The sequence below is a fragment of the Falco rusticolus genome, chromosome 2 (genome assembly GCF_015220075.1).
Source record: "Falco rusticolus isolate bFalRus1 chromosome 2, bFalRus1.pri, whole genome shotgun sequence".
Classification (NCBI taxonomy): domain Eukaryota; kingdom Metazoa; phylum Chordata; class Aves; order Falconiformes; family Falconidae; genus Falco; species Falco rusticolus.
In genome coordinates, this window is record NC_051188.1 from 23,437,988 (window position 1) to 23,457,829 (window position 19,842).

General features: G+C 43.3%; 1 protein-coding gene across 1 annotated transcript in view; it reads left to right on the plus strand.

Moving 5' to 3' along the window:
* The window catches only part of MTUS2 (microtubule associated scaffold protein 2), a 315,607-nt gene that overhangs the window by 249,200 nt on the left and 46,565 nt on the right, over positions 1-19,842 (plus strand). The window contains exon 8 of the mRNA XM_037378188.1: positions 3,759-3,967. Within this exon, the coding sequence (XP_037234085.1) occupies positions 3,759-3,967 (209 nt within the window). The remainder of the gene's footprint in view (positions 1-3,758; positions 3,968-19,842) is intronic.

The following is a 19,842-nucleotide window of genomic DNA, read 5'->3' on the forward strand; positions in this document are numbered from 1 at the left end:
GACAGATTTAGGATTTCTTAAGCTTGGTTGCCTGAAATTATGGCAACCTAAAATTGTTTATCACCGTAATGATCAAATACGAAGATAAACCTCATTTTTATCTTTTGAGAGTAGCCTTTAGCATTCTATGAAATAACAACAGCAATAACAAAGCCATAAAGACAATGTTTTCACCTATTTAACAATTTAAAAAAATAATCAAAGCAGCCATTAAACAGGAGAAGTGAGTGTTGCTGGGGCTAAGGGGCAGTAGCACAGCCTTTCCTCCATCAGGATCATAAACTTGTAAGGCATTTACATTTGTGATATTATTCCTATCACATTACTTTGTGGTAGGAGAGCATGCGTCCTCCAGGTAACTCTGCCACAGCTACATGTGGCCATGAAACAGGCTGTAACTTTGAGTGCTGTATCTAGGTTGTATTCCCTCTGTTACTGGCCTCCTCACGTGCAGTTCTTTAAAATCAGTGCTGGGTTTTGGCTGTCCTGCAAATTCTTTTTAGCCTTGAATCTGATCTTTAGACTTTTGGTCAGTCCTCCTGCAGACTTGCAAGCGAGTTTTGAGATGCAGAAGCTTGTAGCGATATCAATTTTATCTATTGATGCGATACCATTCCTGAAATATGTGTATAGGAACAGGTGTACATGGATGCAGGTGCTCTCCATCCACTCCATTTTAGGACAGTGCCGTCTGTTTCTGACATTTGTCACTCTACAGATTGCTTGTTATCAGTCCTCTCGAAGTAATTTTCACACTTTCCTTATGAAAATGTCCAAAATTGGACAGTTAAAAGGCAAATAAATTGTATTCCCCATCTAAATCCTCATGGACTATGCTAATTATGAGTATATACTTGTTACGTCTCCTTAGTTCAAACACAGGTAGATAAAAAAGACCTGGAAGTTTTGAAGTGGATCAAAGGGGTTCAGTGATTTCAGCGTACACTAGGTCTCCCTCCTGGTCTCACCATCAGCAGAAAGGACATTCAGGATCAGGGCCAGCATCATTAATACATACCCTGTTTTGTGCAGAGCAACAGAAGAGAGACATGAATGGCAGAATAAGCTTAGTAAGCTGCTTTTCAGACCCAAATGAACTGAGAAATTCAGATTCATCCCTGAGGAGAATAGCACAATTTAATTTACAAGGACAGCTTATAATACTGACAAGGACAACACAGAAATGTGCACTTCAAATGTTCCGGTGAACAGGAAAGCTAGAAAGATATAAGACAAAGCAACCTGATGGGTTTCTGTTTTAATTAAAACTGGACTGATTTCAAGGGCTTCCCTTTACACTTCTGCCTATGCCTTTTGTTGTAACATCACCATGCTGCCTAAAGAACCCAAGATTTTTATACTAGAAAGACAGATATTTGTGGTCATTGCTTTTATGAATTTCTTATTTTGTGATAATACCTACTGCCCAGTTAAGAGCCCCTTTACATGAATGGAAGAATCTGTAAGAAAATATTATTCCTGAACAAAATGGTGTACAGGCTTTAACTGACATGAAAATGGATAGAGGGCAATGACTATGCTGGGTCAACTCTCTTAATGACAGAAAGTCCTCTCTCTCTCTCTCTCTCATCCCGTTGTATTATTTAGGTCTTGCAACATCATAAAGTTAGTCTTGACATGTTGGGAAAGGTATTCCCCTTTACAAATGCAAGTCATGGGCACAAGTTTCAAAGGCTGTTTTGCACTTGTGACTCTATGCAGTTGCAGCACAAGATACTTGGGGTCACGAGGGAGCATCTCTAGAGCTAGTTCCCTGTAAGCTTAGCCTGGAGCCAGAACATAGTGCAGCAAATTGGAAGACATGCTCCCAGTGGCTCTACGCAAGTCAGGGATCTAAAAAAGTAGGAATACACTCCTGGTGTATTGTTCTGGAAAAGCTATACTGGTTCCCTGCCTGATGTGGTAACATTGCCCTGAGGATCCATTTGCACACCCAGGCCACAGTCTTAAAAATCTAAAATATCTAAAGCGCATCTAACAAAATTACCTCTGGGACAATGCTCTACTTCATAAATTGGTTCTAAGTCATACCATTAGATGCTTCTCTGTGGAAGGATTCTTCTGGTTTTTAGGAAAGGGGTAGGTAGTATCCACAGCGGAAAACTGTGCTCTGTTACATTCATTGCTGAGAACTAGTTGGAGACATGGTTTCTGTATTGTTTTGCAGGAACTGTGTACTACAAGACTATAAGACTACAAGATACTATTATTATTTTTTTTTAGATTTTTTCAGATTCTTCCATACCCAACCCTCTCTGCTAGCACAGAAATGTTCATTTTTTATCTGTATCCAGACCAATGTCCACCATTTCTAGTAACACATGGGAGCAAGGTGTCTGACTGTTTTCTCCCCCTTTCTTTCTAGCTCCTAGGCTAAAAGCTTGATACTAGCAGGAGGAGCTCAAAAAGTGAACCAGAGATTCCTGGACAGTATTCAGGAATGAGCTAAAAAGCAACAGCTGAGGGGAGACTAAGCATAGCAAAAAGAATCAGTAAATCAAATGTGTTGCGCTGCTGACCATAAATGTTTGCAGAGGAGAGTTTTCAGGAAGCTAAGAAGATAAAGACAAAACAGCTTGTCCAAACAGTGGCTTGATCAACGTGACACTACCAGAACACCACCCTTTCTTGCTTCATCCTCCTAACTGAGTATATCCAGAGAAATGAATAGCTGACTCAAGCAGGATATAAAATTAAATTAGGATAAAAGCCTCACTTCCCTGAAGTGGCTTATCATAAGTGAACTTTAATTCTTGAGCCATTCATGTGAATATGACACTGTGTTTGAACTGATACCCTGAACACAAGCTACACTAGTGGTTTCACATCTTTATACAGGATCAGACTTGCTTCAATCCAACTTGGAGCATGTCAGAGGAGCCAGAGTCATTCTGGACCCATTTCTGCAGGCAAATCATACAGTGCTCCTGGTGTGACCGATGGTGCAGAGAGAGCAGCCACGCAGTCAATGCTGTAACAGTCAACATTATGTGGCACCTGGTGGCATTTCTATGCATATCTGTTTTGTGCTGCAACTTTAGAAGTGTTATAAAGGGGAGAGCAAGGGGAACTGGCAAGATAGACTGCAGTATTGCTGATAAAAACAAACAGTGAATCCCAATAGCAAGCAACCCATGCTATGTTTGCATTCAGGGAAAGACAACTCCAGTCCCACATTGTCCTATTTGGAGGCAAAACGAAATCTACAAAGGCAGTCTGGCACCTCTGTCGAGTCACCAAGCTTGGGGTTCAGGTGGCCAAAGAAATTGTGTAGAGTCTAAACATCATCCTACTGTTTTCCACATCCACAACAGGATAAGCTGAATCTCAGTCTGGAAGCGCCCATTTCTCTCACTGCTATTCAAGGGAGTCCAGCATTACACATCAAGATGCAAACCTCTGTTCTTGTAGATGTCTAGCATAGGTGAGAGGGAACCTTCCTCTAACAACCTCATTTCTCAGTAAGACGTTCTTAGGAGAGCTCTCCCCAACTCATAGCAGACCTTCAGGCTCAGAGCCTGAGGTGAGATGACTGTTACAAAGGTTTGAGCTTTGGCCCCTATGGAAACGTATTGGACTGTGCTCTCGCTTTTCTTGAAAGTCATTACAGATGTGTGTGAATGCTAGAGACCTTTTTTTCTTTTATAGGGATGAGTTCCAAGGGCCTTAGAAACACAGAAAGGTCATGTCCATACATATAAAGGGACCCTGATGGTCTTTTCTTCTCTGCTTTGTAGGACATCCCAAGCAAAGGCCAGCCACCCCAAAGAATGGATTCTCCCCCAAACCAGGAGAGAGTCGAGATGCTGAAAAGCAATTAATTCAGAGATTGAAGGAAAAGTGTGATGAGCAGTCCCGGCAATTAAGCAATATTCAAGATGAGCTTAAAAGGGCCAGCTGTGGCTTTGATGTCTTTGCTATAACAACACAGCACTTTTTCAGGCAGGTAAGTGCAATGGGTACTTTCTACCATTGGAGAGATACTTTGCCTTTACACCAGCCACTTGCCCAGATTTATTCCACAGTTGTTGACACTTTGTTCTTGGGAGCAAAGCGTGTAATTTCTTTGCAACAATTACTATGATGAGGGAATAATAATTTGATGCCATGTATTTGAAAATCAAAGTTCAGGAACTTGGAAGAGGAAGAATTGTGACTGAAGTATTTGTCATGGAGAGGTTTCAGGATGTTTTTAGGAGTAAAGCAGATGCACAAACTTAGAAGTACCAGTCCCTGACTGCTACAGCTGGAATGGAAAGTGTAACTGAGACAGTTGTGAACAAATGCAAAAACAATCCATGCATTTAGTCAACCAAAGGTGTTGGATGAAGGAAGAGATTTGCTTTCTCACTTATCTACTCCTGCTGTTCACCACAGATCAGTCAGTGTCCCTGTTACAGAGGTGCCAGTTCCTGAAAACATTAGAATAACATTATCTCAGCATTTAGGAGATTACATTCAGCAGGTATAGAGAACATTAAAGAAAATGTTGCCAATTAGAGAAGTTTATTTAATCACTAAACCTGAGACAAAATGAGTACATTTTAAGACAACCATGAAGGACTTGTAGGTATTGCTTGTTTCAAAAGCCGTTTACTGATCTGGCTGGGCTCTAATGCCCAGACCTGGTTCACCTCATGCCCATGTATTTTGTACCATCCCAGGTTAAGCTGGTGTTCCAACTGCTTTGTAAAACAGGCAGTCACAAGCAGTAGGACCCAAGGTTTGGGGAATATCCTTGATTGCTTGTTTAGCTACTTTTGGAAGAGGCAAGAGTAAACTTTCAGTATTAAATGGGATGAAAAAACCCAACAAAAAACAAAGCACAGATTCAAACAGTCTTTACAAATTCTGGAATACTTTATTCAGTTATTTTTGTATATTAGTGGGAAAGGTTACCTTTGAACAAATAACCATAGTTCACACTTTTCCCTAAGTAGGAGCTGATCTTGCTAGGGGGAGCTTCAGTGAACTTTAAAAAAAGGAAATCTTTATTATGTACTAAATATTTTAAATACCTTATTGGGGGGGGGGGGGTGTCCCCCTCCATTTTTCTATAGTCTTGACATTTCTGGGCTTGATGGGCATTTGTAAAGCTTTTTTTTTTTCCCCCTTTTGGTTGTTTTTTTTATTATTATTTGAGCTGACTGTGGAGTGTCCTTTATTAAAGCAGAGGGAAACAAAAAGGGGCAGAGCAGTGTATGCTCGGCTTTGTCTATGTGTTGTCCACTGGGGAGAGATATTTCATCTCATGCCTCATTCACAATTTGCTGAAGGAATTCTGGAAGCTTGGGCATACCTCCTTCATCTCCTCTGGATGTGTTTTAAATGAGAACAGCTGCTGCAGCTGAGCTTTCAGATGACTCTCATCTAGTTGGTGTGTGTTAGATCTGTCCTGAGAATGCCTACTAAACGAACACCTCAGGGGACTTTATTAACGTCCTGGCTGGGCATAGCTGTGCCTTATGTTTCAAGCTCCTCTGCACCATCAGGCCAGCTGAGGGGTTGCAGTAATACTCCTCTGAATGCCTGAGGGTCTTGGAGGTAAAAAATAACAAATATACTTATGGAATTTAAGCACCTTGAGGCTTGGGCAGGATTAGATGTAATTTTTGTCAGATCCACTGCTGGGCTCATTTGCCTGTATTCAGCCTGAGTGTCAGTTTCTTTTGGGCTTGCTTGGTCACCCTGGAGTATATATATGTGCACATCATCATTCAGTGCAGTGCAAGACGCTTGCATCTTGCCGCTCGCTGCTGGGAGCCATGTGATATGGACCTCTCCCAGGCAAAGATACCCCTGGCTTCTCTGGGCGATGAGCTGCACAGTCAGCATGAGCCCAGCAATTATCCATTAGTCACTTAGGTGTGGTACCTACATTAAAGAGTATGATTGCTTAGGCTCCATTTTTAGTGAATGGAGGCAGGTGAGCACTTCCAGAAGATGTTTTCAGCACCAAAGATCTGAATGTCTGCCTGAGGTACTTGCCTGTACTGTGGCCTTCAGGGAGGCCTAAAGCTGCTACACTTTTAAATCCAATGCTTAAATTGAGAGCCTACATGTGATGGGATGATCTGGGAGTATTCAAGCAATTGTGTAATTGGGCAGTCTGTTGTCTTGCAACATAGACACAGGCTTCCACGTTTTTTGAGTCATTCAAAAATACAATCTGTAGACATTTTCTGAGATGGCATTAGTGTTTGAAAGCTTGAGCAAAATTGCATTGGCTGGCTTTGCATGAAAAAAGGGCAGCATGAAAAAAGAAACTTTCCCCATTACAAAAAAAATACTTAATGTTTGTTTCTGGGAAGCCTGCAGGCAGAATGGTTGAGGTCTGAGTAGAACTGCAGTTTGGCAAGGGAATAATACTCATTCAGGAAAAAGGTGGGGACTTATTCCAGAGAAGTTTGAGGCTGAGTTGTCCAACTGGCAGTTCTGCTCAGCTTAGCAGAGGACCCAATCCTACTTTGCTGCTGGGGAGCCTCTTTGGGCTGATAACCACGCATAGCCTGATTTTAGTATGTGTCTCTCTGTCCTTACACCACATCAAAATAATGCCCAAAACATAGATTTTTATCTGAATTGGAGTTGAATTCTGTTGGAAAATGTGCTCCCAGGCAGTGAGGACTGGGCTGAGTCTTAAAAGTGACCCAAGGACCAGTGTTTTGCACACAGGTAGGAGTCTCCCTGTGCCCGTGGCTCTCGTCTTGTTCACACGGTTTCTGTTCTCTCTCCAAAGCTGGGAAAAGCACCAATGCAAGTGGTCCAACAGATGTGTTTAGCTGAAGAAAGAGCGTGTCAATATGTAGTAAACAGTGTTGGCCCACACCCACAGTTTCTTTGAGTGCTTTCTAATTTTAAGCACTTGCTGTGGCAACCTTAAGGTTGCATGACCATTTTCTTTGGGTTTTTTGGGGTTTGTTTAATTGCTGTTCCAGACCACTGCTGAATGTTATCCTGGAATCGTGTCTTTTTCTCAGTTGAAAATGCTCTTAATAGTCAAGATTCATTTAATAGGCGTCAAGGAGTTCACAACATGTAGTGGTACTTAACACAGACCCATTAAATGCCAGCTAAACCAATTTTCTATCTTGGTGAAAAGCCTAGGAAATCAAAGCAAGTGATGGCTGAGGCAGTGGACAAAAAAAAATTAAAGCAGTGGTTCTGACTTACACATTTAGATAATTATGAAAGGTAATGATTGCAGCGCATGTGGACAGCATGGCTTTTAATTATTATTTAATTAGCAGATGGATTATTTGAGACCCTCAGATATGCACGCATGACTCCTATTGAATTTGGGAACCACTTTAGACTTATTCTGAAAAGGAGCAGATTGAATTTGTCCCTAATGTTGGATGTTCAGTGTGTCAATACAACCCTTGTGCTGTGACGTATACTCCAAACTGAACAACTGACTGGTGGGAGCTGGAGTGATACCGTGAAGATGATACTATGAAGACTTTTTAGAACAAATATCACGAACGGCTCCCCCTGACCTGGGTCACTCCTGAGCAGCTCTGGCTTGTTAGCCCGATAATAATGACAGTCCTGGCCCGGTTTCACCCCTGTTCAGCAAAGTGGCCAGCAGCAGTCCCTCTTGGAAATGGTAACGGTGCCATCTAAAGGAGAGCAGCCCGAACTGACAGACCCTGCAGGGTAAATCCTTCTGGACACAAATAGGGAGAAAAAGAATCCACGTTCCTATCTCCAGTACGCTCAGAGCACAAGTGTTTGTGCTGAGGGCTTTGGTGGGCAAACTGCACCAAGGCCCTGGAAACGGGACTAATAATGCCTTTCTGCCCCTCCAGCATGCCCAAACGGCAGGACTGTTGGTGTCCTGTTAATAAGTTCTGCCTCTGAAATTTCAAATGAGGACTCCAGAGCCACAGGGCACGTGAGGGGTAGGGATCCCTTCTGAGCTGCAGACCCCAAGCGTGGGAGGAGGCAAGGGAAAGGGTTATGCTGTGGTAGTCTGTCCGGTACTCTGCTTGGGCATAGAGGGGTTTCCAGACTTGCAGCACAGCCTTGTGCTGCAGTTTTCATCACAGGAAAAACTGCACTGGACAGGTCCTAGCGTGTGGGTGCAACCAGATAGCTGGGAATGGGGCAGCCACACAGATGTCCTGGACAAGAGTTGGGTCAGCACCCTAGTACCTGACAGCATCCCAAGAGTTTGTATCTACTGACACTGGGAAAGACGCATCACCAGTAACCAGTGTGTGTGTGTTTGTCTCTACACCTGAGTGTGAGTTACTTTTGGGTGGGTATACAATACACATCTTCCAGACAAGTAAACACCTATAGCAGTGTACTGGAAAATCTGGGATGGACAAGAAGAACCTTTACCCCCATTCAAATAACTGAGATATGTGTCTGCTTTTTGTGTATTCTTCAAAGCAATGTTTCTGGTCTGTGAAGTGTCACGTTACTACCTTGTCCAAATACTAATGACTTCTTGTGTTAGAGGCAGAATTGGTTGCTCTAGTTACAAGTCACTTGGCACCTCCCACCGGTGGCTCGGAAACAGTAATTTGGGCTAACATTTCAAGTGCTCATCTCAGACTGAGCTGAAAATGGTTTATTTCCACAGCTGTCTCTGAGAATTAGTTTAGGAGAAATGTATCTATTGTTTGTGCCTGGTGGTGGCACAGTGGTAAGAAGCCACCACTCATCAGAAAGGCTGACCTCCTGGCTTTCACGGGTACTACTTTCCCAACATTTGCAAAATATATTAGAATTTGGCCCAAGAATAGCTCTTAGAAAAATGCCACTCCTCTTCTCCGTTGTCATTATTACAGCTTGGCTAGATTTCCTGTATTGAGCAAGTTCAGTCTTTTCTTTGCTCCTCCTGGAGACCACAGCAGTCAGAACAACTCAACCTTTTCATTCTGTATCCTGGAAAAAAACCATTTTGGACTCATCAGACCCTGACAGTTTAGGGATATGAGTCAAAAACATTTTATTGCGAGACAAGCAAAACATTGTTTACTTGAGAGAAAAAAATTAGAAAGAAACTTTGTCGTCATTTAAGGCTTTCTAAACTGCTTTTTAAGTAGAAATGCACAAGATTTGGTACTGGGGGCAACCAGTTACAGTAAAACAGTGCAGTAAGAATTGGGAGGTGCTCCTTTACTTGCAAGCATTACAGTGAAGGCTCTATAATGCAGCTGCTATGGGATTCATGGGACACTTATTCATGGTCACTCTGCCCAAGGAGTGGATCAGGGTTTGTAAACTGAAGGAAGTTGCCTTCTGTGGGTCCCCTGCTTACTTGCTATGGATGCTAAATGACAGGCAGTGAGAAGATAAGGTGCTGTAGGAATAGAAACCTTAAAGCAGCTGAATATCTTTCCCCTCCTCATCATCTGGGTAACTGCATTTTACCAAAGGATGCTACACAGGGCCTATAGGAAGATCATTTCATCCAGTCTCACCACTTCTGTGCCAGGGTGTGTCCCTCATTTTCCACTGGCGCAGCACCTCTTGGTGCTCAGCGCTCTGCTGCTGTGGCTTCAGAGCCAGATACTCACTGCACTGTGCACTTCGGGTCTGCCAGCAAAACCCACGTCTCTTCTAGCACAGGATCTAAGGAATGTTTTTAATTTCCCTGTGACTCAATGCCTATCTGTTAGACAGGGATGCCAGGGAACTGCCATCACATTAGGAGGCCACAGAGGAAAAAAATTATTATTTCTGATGCACTGCAGTATTGGGGTTGAGATGACAAAAGAACAGCCTGTGAGGAAAATCAGCACTGCTGTCAGTGCAGAGGATAGCATGGGTAATAAATAAGGCCTTGGGCTATATAATGAATGAAAAAGATAAACAAATTCAGGAATGAGTACTGATACGCGTATTCACTGGGCAAAGTGGGAGTGCTGTGCACTACCTTGTGCTGTAGCTGTGTGATGGATCTGCCCCACGGAGCAGACATCCATCCACCTGTGTACTGCACCGCTTCACTGTGCTGCTGCTGGGTTGTGGATGCAACCGCACACCCATCGAAGGGGCATGGGGGTGTGAACTGGCTGAAGCGGAGATGATGATGCGGATATTGGGTATTGCAAGAAAACAGAAGGAAATTCCCCACTGAGGGCTCCTGAGGTGGGCAGTGTGTGAGGTGGGAGTAGGACCAGGCAGTGAAGTATCCCACTCTGTACATTTCAGCTGTGTGCTCCTGGGTAGCCCAGGTCCCATGGTAGGATTTTGCTCTGTGATGTGGACTCACTTGCACAAACTACTTCCTCACTGCAAATGGGGCAATTAAATAACCTCTGCCTCTGAGATGCAACCCCTTCCCAGGTCTGGCTGGGTATCCCTGCTCCAGGCTTGTGCCTCATGAGTTAGAGAGAAGAATCAGGAAAGCAATAAAAAGAGGAGGCAGAAACTTGCTGGGCCGACCCTGTCTCTGATAAGGGTGGTTTTCTTAGACCCTGTTCTGCAGGGCAAGGAGTGGGAGCGAGCCACTCACCCCCACCACCCCCACCCACCCCACCACCCCGCACTGGGAAGCAGGCAGTGAGCAGCAGGAGTAAAGGCATTTGGAAGGGCAGGAAAAGAGCAGCAGCAAACACCTCTCCTTGCTTGAAATCCTGAGGCTGCAGAGCAGGCACGAAAACTCTGCAGAAGGGTTTTCGGAGGAAACATTACAGGTTGATATTTGAGCATATTGAGGTGGGAGCATAGCTGGGGAAATGGTAGGTAAAGAACTAATTGCTTAGTAAAAAGGCTGCTTATTCCTTCTGTGTCAAGAAGAGATGCTGCAAACATCCTAATTGTACATGTTTTCAGTTGAGTATGATTACAAGTAGGACAAGTAAAAAAATACGTATGTATACACACACACACACATGTATATACATAAATGGTGTTAACCATGGGCTAACTATCTTCATCCGGCAATTGGCCACTTGGGACTGCACAGTGGAAAAGTAGTAAAAAGGAATGTTTGGGGGACTCCACTTGTGAGATGTTAGTAGATATTTTTTATTCTCTCCCCATAGTTTCTGTTTCCTTTGCAGTGTCAGAGGACAAGCCCTCTCTGAATCTGTTTATGCCAGTGGAGCAGGTGCTGCCTGGCTTTGTCTGGCATGGCTGGCTGTGGCACACCACTGCCAGCACTTTGGGGATGGGTTCATGGTAATGCCAGACTAATTCTCATGAAAATAACCCAATAGCTCTGAAGGCAGGGGGAGACAGGGAGACAAGTGAGCAGGAACCTGTGAACAGCAGCACAGGCAGCGTGCACCAAGCTGCAGCTGAAACGGGGCTGTTTCACAGAGCCACTGCTAAAGGTGGTGCTGGGCCAAGGAAGAAAGCTGTCCAGTGTTCCTGCCTGATCTCCTCTTTTGGAACAATAACTCATGCTAGGCAGCTCTAGAGACTGTCACTGGTTTTGATTTCTGCACCTGGTTGCACCTGCAGTGTTTTACTTTACAGGTCATGATACCATCCAATACACAGCACTGTCCTCCGGCATCTCGTACTCAGAAGGGTCCATTTAGGTAAGACACGAAATGCTGCTATCACATCACTACATAGAGGGTTTTACTAATCAATACAGGTGTCCTGGGGCAGCGTCAGCTGGGGGCAGACCAGAAGGGTCTCTTGCCAGCTTTGCAGCCAGACTGGCAGCAAACATTAGATTTTTGCAGATACCCTACACTACCCCCATACAGCATGGCCTGCTCTGCTTCAGTCCCTGCAAGAGAGGAGGAAGAAAGTGCAGGGAACCCTGGCTTCTCTCCCTTTCCTCTGGCATTCTCACAGACACTGCTGTGACAAATAGTGCAAATTTTGGATTTGGGGGGTAGAAGGACATGCTTCCATGGGAGGTGCTGGGGTAGTTACATGGCCTTGTTTTGAAACACACACACACACACGCCAAGTTATAGTATGTTTGTAACTCGGTTTGAGAAGAGTTTTGTTAGTTACACATTAATATTTCAAATTTCAGGATAAAAAAGAAATAGCTCCAGGCATTGTAATGCTCCTCTTGAAGAGGTTTTAAATGTCCATTAAAAATTAAAGATCTCTTTATTTATATGTTGTCCTTGAAGGGAAATACATTTAGGCTGTGTGCCAAGCATCAAGTAAAGGTGAGTTTATTTTCTCTTTTGTTTCTCCATGTAAGCAACTGACTTTGGCAGCCTTGATTTTATACTGCATTCAAAGGAAAAAAGCAGAAGGGTCCAAAGTGGCTCCTGTGATGATGGCAGCCAGGCAGGGTATTTGGCTTCTGGTGGGCTTGAGGGATTTGGCAATGCTTTGGAAGTTGTGTGAAAAGTGGTGATGTCTGTTTCAGGTTTCAGTGGTGTTGTGGCCTTTGCTCATGCAGGGGACACAGCAAAACCTGAATCTCAGTGTTTTCATGCCATTCCTTAAGTTCAGCAAAGGAGTCAGTGGGAATGTGTCCCTCTTCTAAATCTCATGCATTTTAAATACCTCTTTCAAAGTTAGGCAAGATTTCATTTTCTAAGAATCAGAATTGCTTTTCCACTTTAAACTGAAAGATCTGGTTTTAGTTAAATTCTTTGCAAGAAGCGATGGTCATGCCATTCTCAGGTTACATGGACACCATGAGTTGCTGAGTAACTTCACTTTCTAACCTCTTGTTAGGTTTGGCCTTTTTTTCTGCAACAAGGAGCTTGGGAACTCTATTATATGTTCTCTCCAGCCAGAGGACAATATGAGGGTCTCTATCCTGCTTGGTCTTGGCACTACAGCCACTCAGTTCTGGCCCCGTCGGTTGTCCAGGGGTGCTTGTGCTTAATGGGGTTATGTTTCAGGGGAAAACCCTGAAAGCATCACATTGACCATCCAAGGAAATCTAGTATGGATCTCGGTAGGGTTTGTTGAGCCATAGCTTCAATCTTTCAATACCTAAATTTTCTGAAGGATATATTTTGGATTCAGGGTGCCTGCATTTTTCCATGAAACTTTGTTTCATCAGAAGAAACTCCAACTGTGAATAACAGGAGAGGTTTAGATTGGATATTAGGAAAAATGTATTCAGCAAAAGGGTTGTCAAGGACTAGAACCAGCTGCCCAGGGAGGCTGTGGAGCCACCATCCCTGGAGGCATTTAAAAGACGTGGAGATGTGGTGCTTAGGGACATGGTTTAATGGTGGACTTACCAGTGCTGGGTTAATGGTTGGACTCGATGATCTTAAAGGTCTTTTCCAACCTAGACAATTCTATATTTCTGTCAGACAGCTTCAACACCAGCAAGGTAGCTACAGAATTTAAACAGAGTCCACAGACACGTTAAGCAGTGCAGTACAGCAGCTACTGCTGGACACATACTGCAAAGGCAACTTCCTCACATCAATCTCCCTTTTTTTTTTTTCTCTTTGATTGGTTCATTGGTTGCCCTCCACAGATACTCTACCAAGATTTCTAGTAAGAATGTAACAGAACAAAGACTTCGCAATTTATTGTAGATCAATAGGTGCAAGATTCATATATGAAAGCGTTAATCACACCAGAGACTGAAGAATTTTTCTGCTTCCATGAAAGAACAGAAATATCTCACAAGTGAAATTTTATTGATACCTTTCAGGGGATTTGGTGAGGCTGGACAGTTTTCACTAAAAGGGAGCAAATAAAGAATCTGTAACTTTTGTTAGCAACGGGGCGGACAAGCCCTGGTGTGTCCAGGTAGGAGGGATCCCATCCTTTCTTTGGGACTCAAAAAGCTGAGCCTCCCTTCAGAGAGAAACCGCACTGCAGCTCTTGTTTTACGCACATATTCAGAAGATTTCACTGTCATTCAGTATGATGGGACCAGATCTGTCTGCTATAGAACGGGACACCGTGCTTCAATTCACAGATAATCTTCAGAAGTAGTTTCAAGACCAAATTTTTGAACAAAAATCTCAGGGAGGTCACAACCTAGAGAGAGAGCAAATGCCAAGTTACCTCCCCCAGAAGAAGCAGCGACCACCGAGTTACATGACACATATTTATATGCTGGTGGTTACTTTCCATAACTTGTCCCTCTGGCAAATCCATGGCCCTCTCTCCCATCTGGCCAACCTCAGGCATCACCTGATAGCTCATTCTGTTGCTGCAGCGTCACCTGGAGATGCCTGTTGTAATATCCCAGTGGCTTTCCTGCCCTCGGATACACACCTGTGGTCTCCCCTACCTTCTCCCTGCCTGTATTTTTAGACCACTGGCACTAATACTTTTGTTTGGTGGTTTTATATTACCCCCAGGGCAAAGTGGCACAGCTTCATTAATATAGACGTGCCCAGTAATGACGTATATAGGCATCATAATAATATTGGCAATAATGATCAGTGCAGTAGAAATTAAGTTTATTTAAGGGATCTTACTGCTTTTACAGCCTAGTAAAATGAATGATTTATTATCCTTAACAAAGGTTGGCCAATGCTAAATGTCCGTCAAACCAGCTACATGCCAGCTTTTTAATTGCAGAAATAGTAGGCTTGGTGTATAATTGCCTTGATTTGGTTTTAGCTAGCACCAATCATAAAAGCTAACCTTACTTGAAAAAAAAACCCAATGTTTATCTTTTTATTTGCCAGTGCAATGAAATCCATTTAAGTAACATTAGTTTGTTGTGTTTACTTACACAGAACAAGGAACAAAAAGAAATTGTCTAGATTGAACTGGGTATGTTAAAAACAGAAAGCACTTGGCTGACTTAAGGTATTCCTTTTAGTTAATATTTAAGCTCTATGTAACAATCTCATTAGAATTTTGTACATTAACATTTTTATTATTCCACAGTTATCCCAACAGAGTGCTAGACATTTTGCAGATGGTATGAAGATGATGTTCCAGTCCTGGAGCACGTAGCATCTAAATAGGCAATAGCCTGATTAAAATTCGAGAGTCAAGTCACTGAGACTTGGAGATTAGCATATCTCTAGTTTATTCAGGAGTTTATGTTGGGAGGTTAGTCACATGTTTGTGTACAGGGATACATACACCCGCATGCCCACAAGCATACATTCTGTTCTGCTGCCTCATCCTCTGGGGAGACAAGTGTTTTCAGTAAACATACAGGGGGACAGGGCTGGAGCATCGCAGGGCCTGGAGTTACTGACAGGGTCACAGTGACGGGCACCACTGGAGAAGGACAAGACAGTGTGGTGTCCTTGCCAATGTGTCAGCTAAGTGCAATAGGGAGGGCAGGCAAGAAGTCACATACATTGAGACGTGCAGAGACAGCAACGGTTGTGTGCACAGCTCTGTATGAGCTGTAGAAGAGAGCCCAGTGAGTAGTTTCGCTTCTGCAAACAGGTATATTCCACCTGTTCGTGTTCATTTACACCAAAAGGGTGTGATAAGTATTTTGCATCCCACACAAGTTCACCCTACCTGCCCTTGGCAGTGTTTCCTGTGGTGCAGCACATGAGTCTGGGCTGCTGCAGAAATGAGCAACAATATGTGTCCTCAGCAGCACCGCTGGGCTGATAGCAGCCTCCAAGGCACACAGGCTGCACAGATATTCTTATTATCTCACTCTGATTTCTTCTGTAGGGAAAAAATAAGCTACATTTCTTCCATTTTTTTGTGGTTTTTTTGTTTGGTTTTGGGGGATTTTTTGCTTAGTACACTGAGAAAAGGGACCTTGGTATATATAGTCTAGAGAATTCTGTTTGGAGACACATAAAAAGGATGTTGTGTAACTCTATATATTGAATGCTACTGCCAAAGTAAGGAGGTTGAAGTAAAACTGAAATGGAATACATTTATCACAAATATAAACATCAGTATCTTGTCCATTAGGCTAACAGGAGATGATCACTAAGTGTTGTAAAGGAAAGCTAAGATACCTTTCTTGACATATATATGTATATAGGTAGGCTGAATAGAAACACAGAATTGTTTAGGTTGGAAAAGACCTTTAAAATCATCAAGTCCAACCATTAACCTAACACTGCCAAGTCCACAACTAAACCATGTCCCTGAGCACCACATCTCCACATCTTTTAAATGCCTCCAGGGATGGTGGCTCCACAGCTTCCCTGGGCAGCTGGTTCCAGCCCTTGACAATCCTTTCAGTGAAGAAATTTTTCCTCATATCCAATCTAAACCTCCCCTGGAGCAACTTAAGGCCATTTCCTCTTGTCCTATCCCTTGTTACTTGGGAGAGGTAACCAACGCCCACCTTGCTACACAGGTAGTTGTAAGGAGCGATAAGGTCTCCTCTCAGCCTCCTTGTCTCCAGGCTAAACAATGTTCCCTCAGCTGCTCCTCATAAGACTTATTCTCTACACCCTTCATTGCCCAGAAGTCCGAGAAATCTTTAATGTGACATGAGTAAAACTTAGTCCTTAACGAAGTGTTTCTTACCTTTGAGCTAGAGATGAACAGATGTTAGAAAGCAAACCGGAGGTCTTTGCTCTGCAATGGACCTCCTGTGCCAGTCAGAGCAAGGGGCTCAGTGTGGGGTTCAGTCCAGCAGCCGTGGGCACGGTACAGGTGTCAGGTGAAGAGGGTCTGGCCTGTCACAGAGTACCCATGTTTGGTCTACAATGGACAGACCCAGAGGGATGCTTCCCCTCAGGAGACATACGGGGAGTGTCTACTCACAGATCATACAAGAAGCCCTGGCACCTCCAGTGTGCTGACTGGAGAGCACTGGGGTTCACCACCACTTACCAGAGAGGTGCCTGAACTTGGCCTTTTCCTGGGGCTGTGCTTGAGATGCCTTTATGTATCTGAGGTCTAGTGCCCCAGGCGCTTGACTGTGTGCTGCAGGAGGCCCCTTTTGGTCTCACAACTCTTCTTTCCATGCAGGAGCTCAACTTCCCCAAGAGCAGAGAAAACTATTTTTTCCCTTAACCTGGAGTACTGCATCACCTGGCACATGGGACATTCTTCCTGTACCTGGCATAATTGTCTTGCTCAGGCCAAGCCTTAGCTCAGGGTATTGGACTGACCACAAGCCACTTAAATATTTAGGTAGTAATCCCTCCAGCAGCTGAAGTTGGCTGTATTTCTGTACGTGGCTGTGGAGCTTCTTGAAAAAATATGTGTAATGTTGAGCTGCCTCCTTTAAGCTGCCCCACATTTAACTCCAGGCAGGAGATAAGCACCAAGACAGGACTTCAGGCAGGAGGCAAAGACCCCAACCCTCTGGAGAGGCTCTCTGACCATGCTGCAGCAACAACAACCCACAGGTAACTTGCAGGCTGAGGAAAGAGATACCTGATAGTTCTGTCCTGGAAAGCGGGAGGGAAATGTTCAGGAGGGACTGGATGTTGTCCATTGCTCTCTGCATTTCCAGTGGGATCCATATTGCAAATGAAAAAGATTTCAGGGTTTCTTTCTGCTCTGACTGTACAGAAACAGAGATCACCTCTAGATGTGGCACAAGCTTCCAGATCTTTGGCCTGACTTTTTTCTTTCACCTTTTGGTAACTGGTATTTTTAAAAACAAACACATTGCAAAGAAGCATAACATACTGAAAGCACTGCCTAAATAATTACAAGTATTAATTTAGAAATAAGCATAGAACAGTTGAGTATGTGCCATATACTTGTGTGAGTGCCATGCATATGACTATAATGTTTGAACTTCTTTCCCATAGTCTTGGAATATCTTCTGTTGCACATAAAACAGCATTTCACCTACCTTTACTTAAAATGAAGTACCAGAAGTTACTGAGTTTTAGGTGCATTAAAAAAAAAAAAAAATCTGTCTTCTCTCCCTTGCCCCAAAGACATCTTTAAATGTCATTTGCAGAAAGACTTCAGAAGATTATTTACTGTGTTCCCTCACCACTGCATGTTCCTAAGCTAGAAAGTTCTGCTGATATAACTGTCTCTCCAAAATTACTGCAGCAGTTCCCAGGGGGTGACAGTGTAAATATCATAAGTCTTCTTGTGTAGATCCATCAGCAGATGCATTCTGAGCTGATGCACAGAAGAGATGCATCAATATAGTGAAACTTTCCCGGTTGTTGAAAATTACTGGCAAATGTAAAGTTGCTCCAGTGCAAAACAAGGCTGGAAAATACAGATAGCCTACGACCACAATTCCCACCTTTAAGCCTTTCAAGACTGTGTGCCACATCTGCAAAAACCTCTCGTATACACATGCTGACAGAAAAGGAGCGCTTTCTTTGTTAGTGAAGTTCTGAATTGATCTTCAACTTTGCAGATGCAATTTCATACCCCCATTGTATTCCATGTGGATTGTGGTTACAGATTTTAGCAAGTAGGTAGCTGTATATTTGATTTGTGGACTGTGAGCTGCGTACATTTTTAAGCATATAAAACCAACCTGCTCACATTCGCACTGATTCATTTTCAATGAGTGATAGATGCAGCAAAGCCAGGCTGAAACCCGCTCTGGCTTGAGCTGTCTTTCAGTACAATCCTGACTTGCCTCTGTGCCTTCAACCCTTCCCTGCAGCCATCCCATAACTGGCTGACACTAACCACATAGAGAGCCTGGCTCCAAGAGGGTATTTAGACCAGATTTGGATCATGAAGTGAGCTGAGCCCATTCAAACAGAGTATGTTGTAATGCAACTGGAAGTTAATGAATAAATCTAAATGCAGAATACAGGTCATGCCTACAAAACTGTGGTGAGGGCATCAGCTGGAAAGGAGTAACTCCAGGAGTAATTAGTGTTTCTGGTGTCAGAGCAAATCAATGTGAGCTCCTGCTGTGAATACATGTTACGAAAAACTGTCAAGATGCTTGGGTGAATAAGCAGAGATGCATCAAGTAGAAGTAAGAGGGTGGTAACACGTGCACATTCAGCACTGGGGAGACTGATGATAGAATATGACATTAGCATTAGTGCCCAGACTTCTTCAGGAAACAATGAAAGTGGGGAGGAAACCGATAAGAGCAATAGGCAACTGTAAGGACTGGAAAAATCCTTTGCTGTGAGAGACTAATAACTGATATTTGTGAAAAAGGACAAAGTGGCTTGAGTCCAGAGCAGAAGAATCACCATAAGCAGGTACTGCTGTGTACCAGAAGGCTCTTTCCTCCAGCAGAGGAAAGTTTAGCAGAAACCACTGGCTGGAAGTAGAAGCTTTGCACCTTCAACATGCAAAGGAAGCACAGACTTCTAGCAGGAGAGATGATCGGTTATTAGAACAAACCACTGTGAGAAAAGGAAGCAGTTCCACATCTTCACATCTGCAGTTCACCACCAGCTGCCTTTTCAGAGGGAATGCTTTCATCAAATACAGTTACAGAACAGTAACAGCATAAAATATAATGTCCGGTGATACAAAAGTAATGTTATTTGATTGAATCATCCCTTTGTCCTTAAATTCTACAAAGATCTGTTGGCAACAAGAATATCTGGACGTGTAACATTTAGTGGTGCAATAGGTGTTAGAGGGGAGACACCTATTTTAAAGTCAGAAGCCTTCTTCAGATAGATTTTAACATGAAATATCCATGCAGAACAGCTTTTAATCATACTGTCTAATGCAGGTCTTGCACCTTCTTCTGAAGTTTCTGCCAATAAGCACTGCTAGATGCAGGATCTTGATTAGATGGTCCATTACTCATAGACATATCCACATGGTAATTATTGTGTTCCAATGACTCTGACATTTATTTTTGCTATCCTTTCAGGTGGAAAGTATATCCACTTCATATTCTTTCTGTGTTCTCATAGCCACCCAAAGGCATGTAGCTACACTTTTGAATCACATACCCAAAACACAGCCCATCTCTCACCTACCTCCCCTTCATGTCTGAGCTATCCGGTTCCAGAAATAAACTCTAAGAGTTTTATTTCAGCTGCAGTCTCCTGGAATTCCCTCTCGTTGCCGTCACCCGAGATCTAATTCAAATGCTGCTTCCTG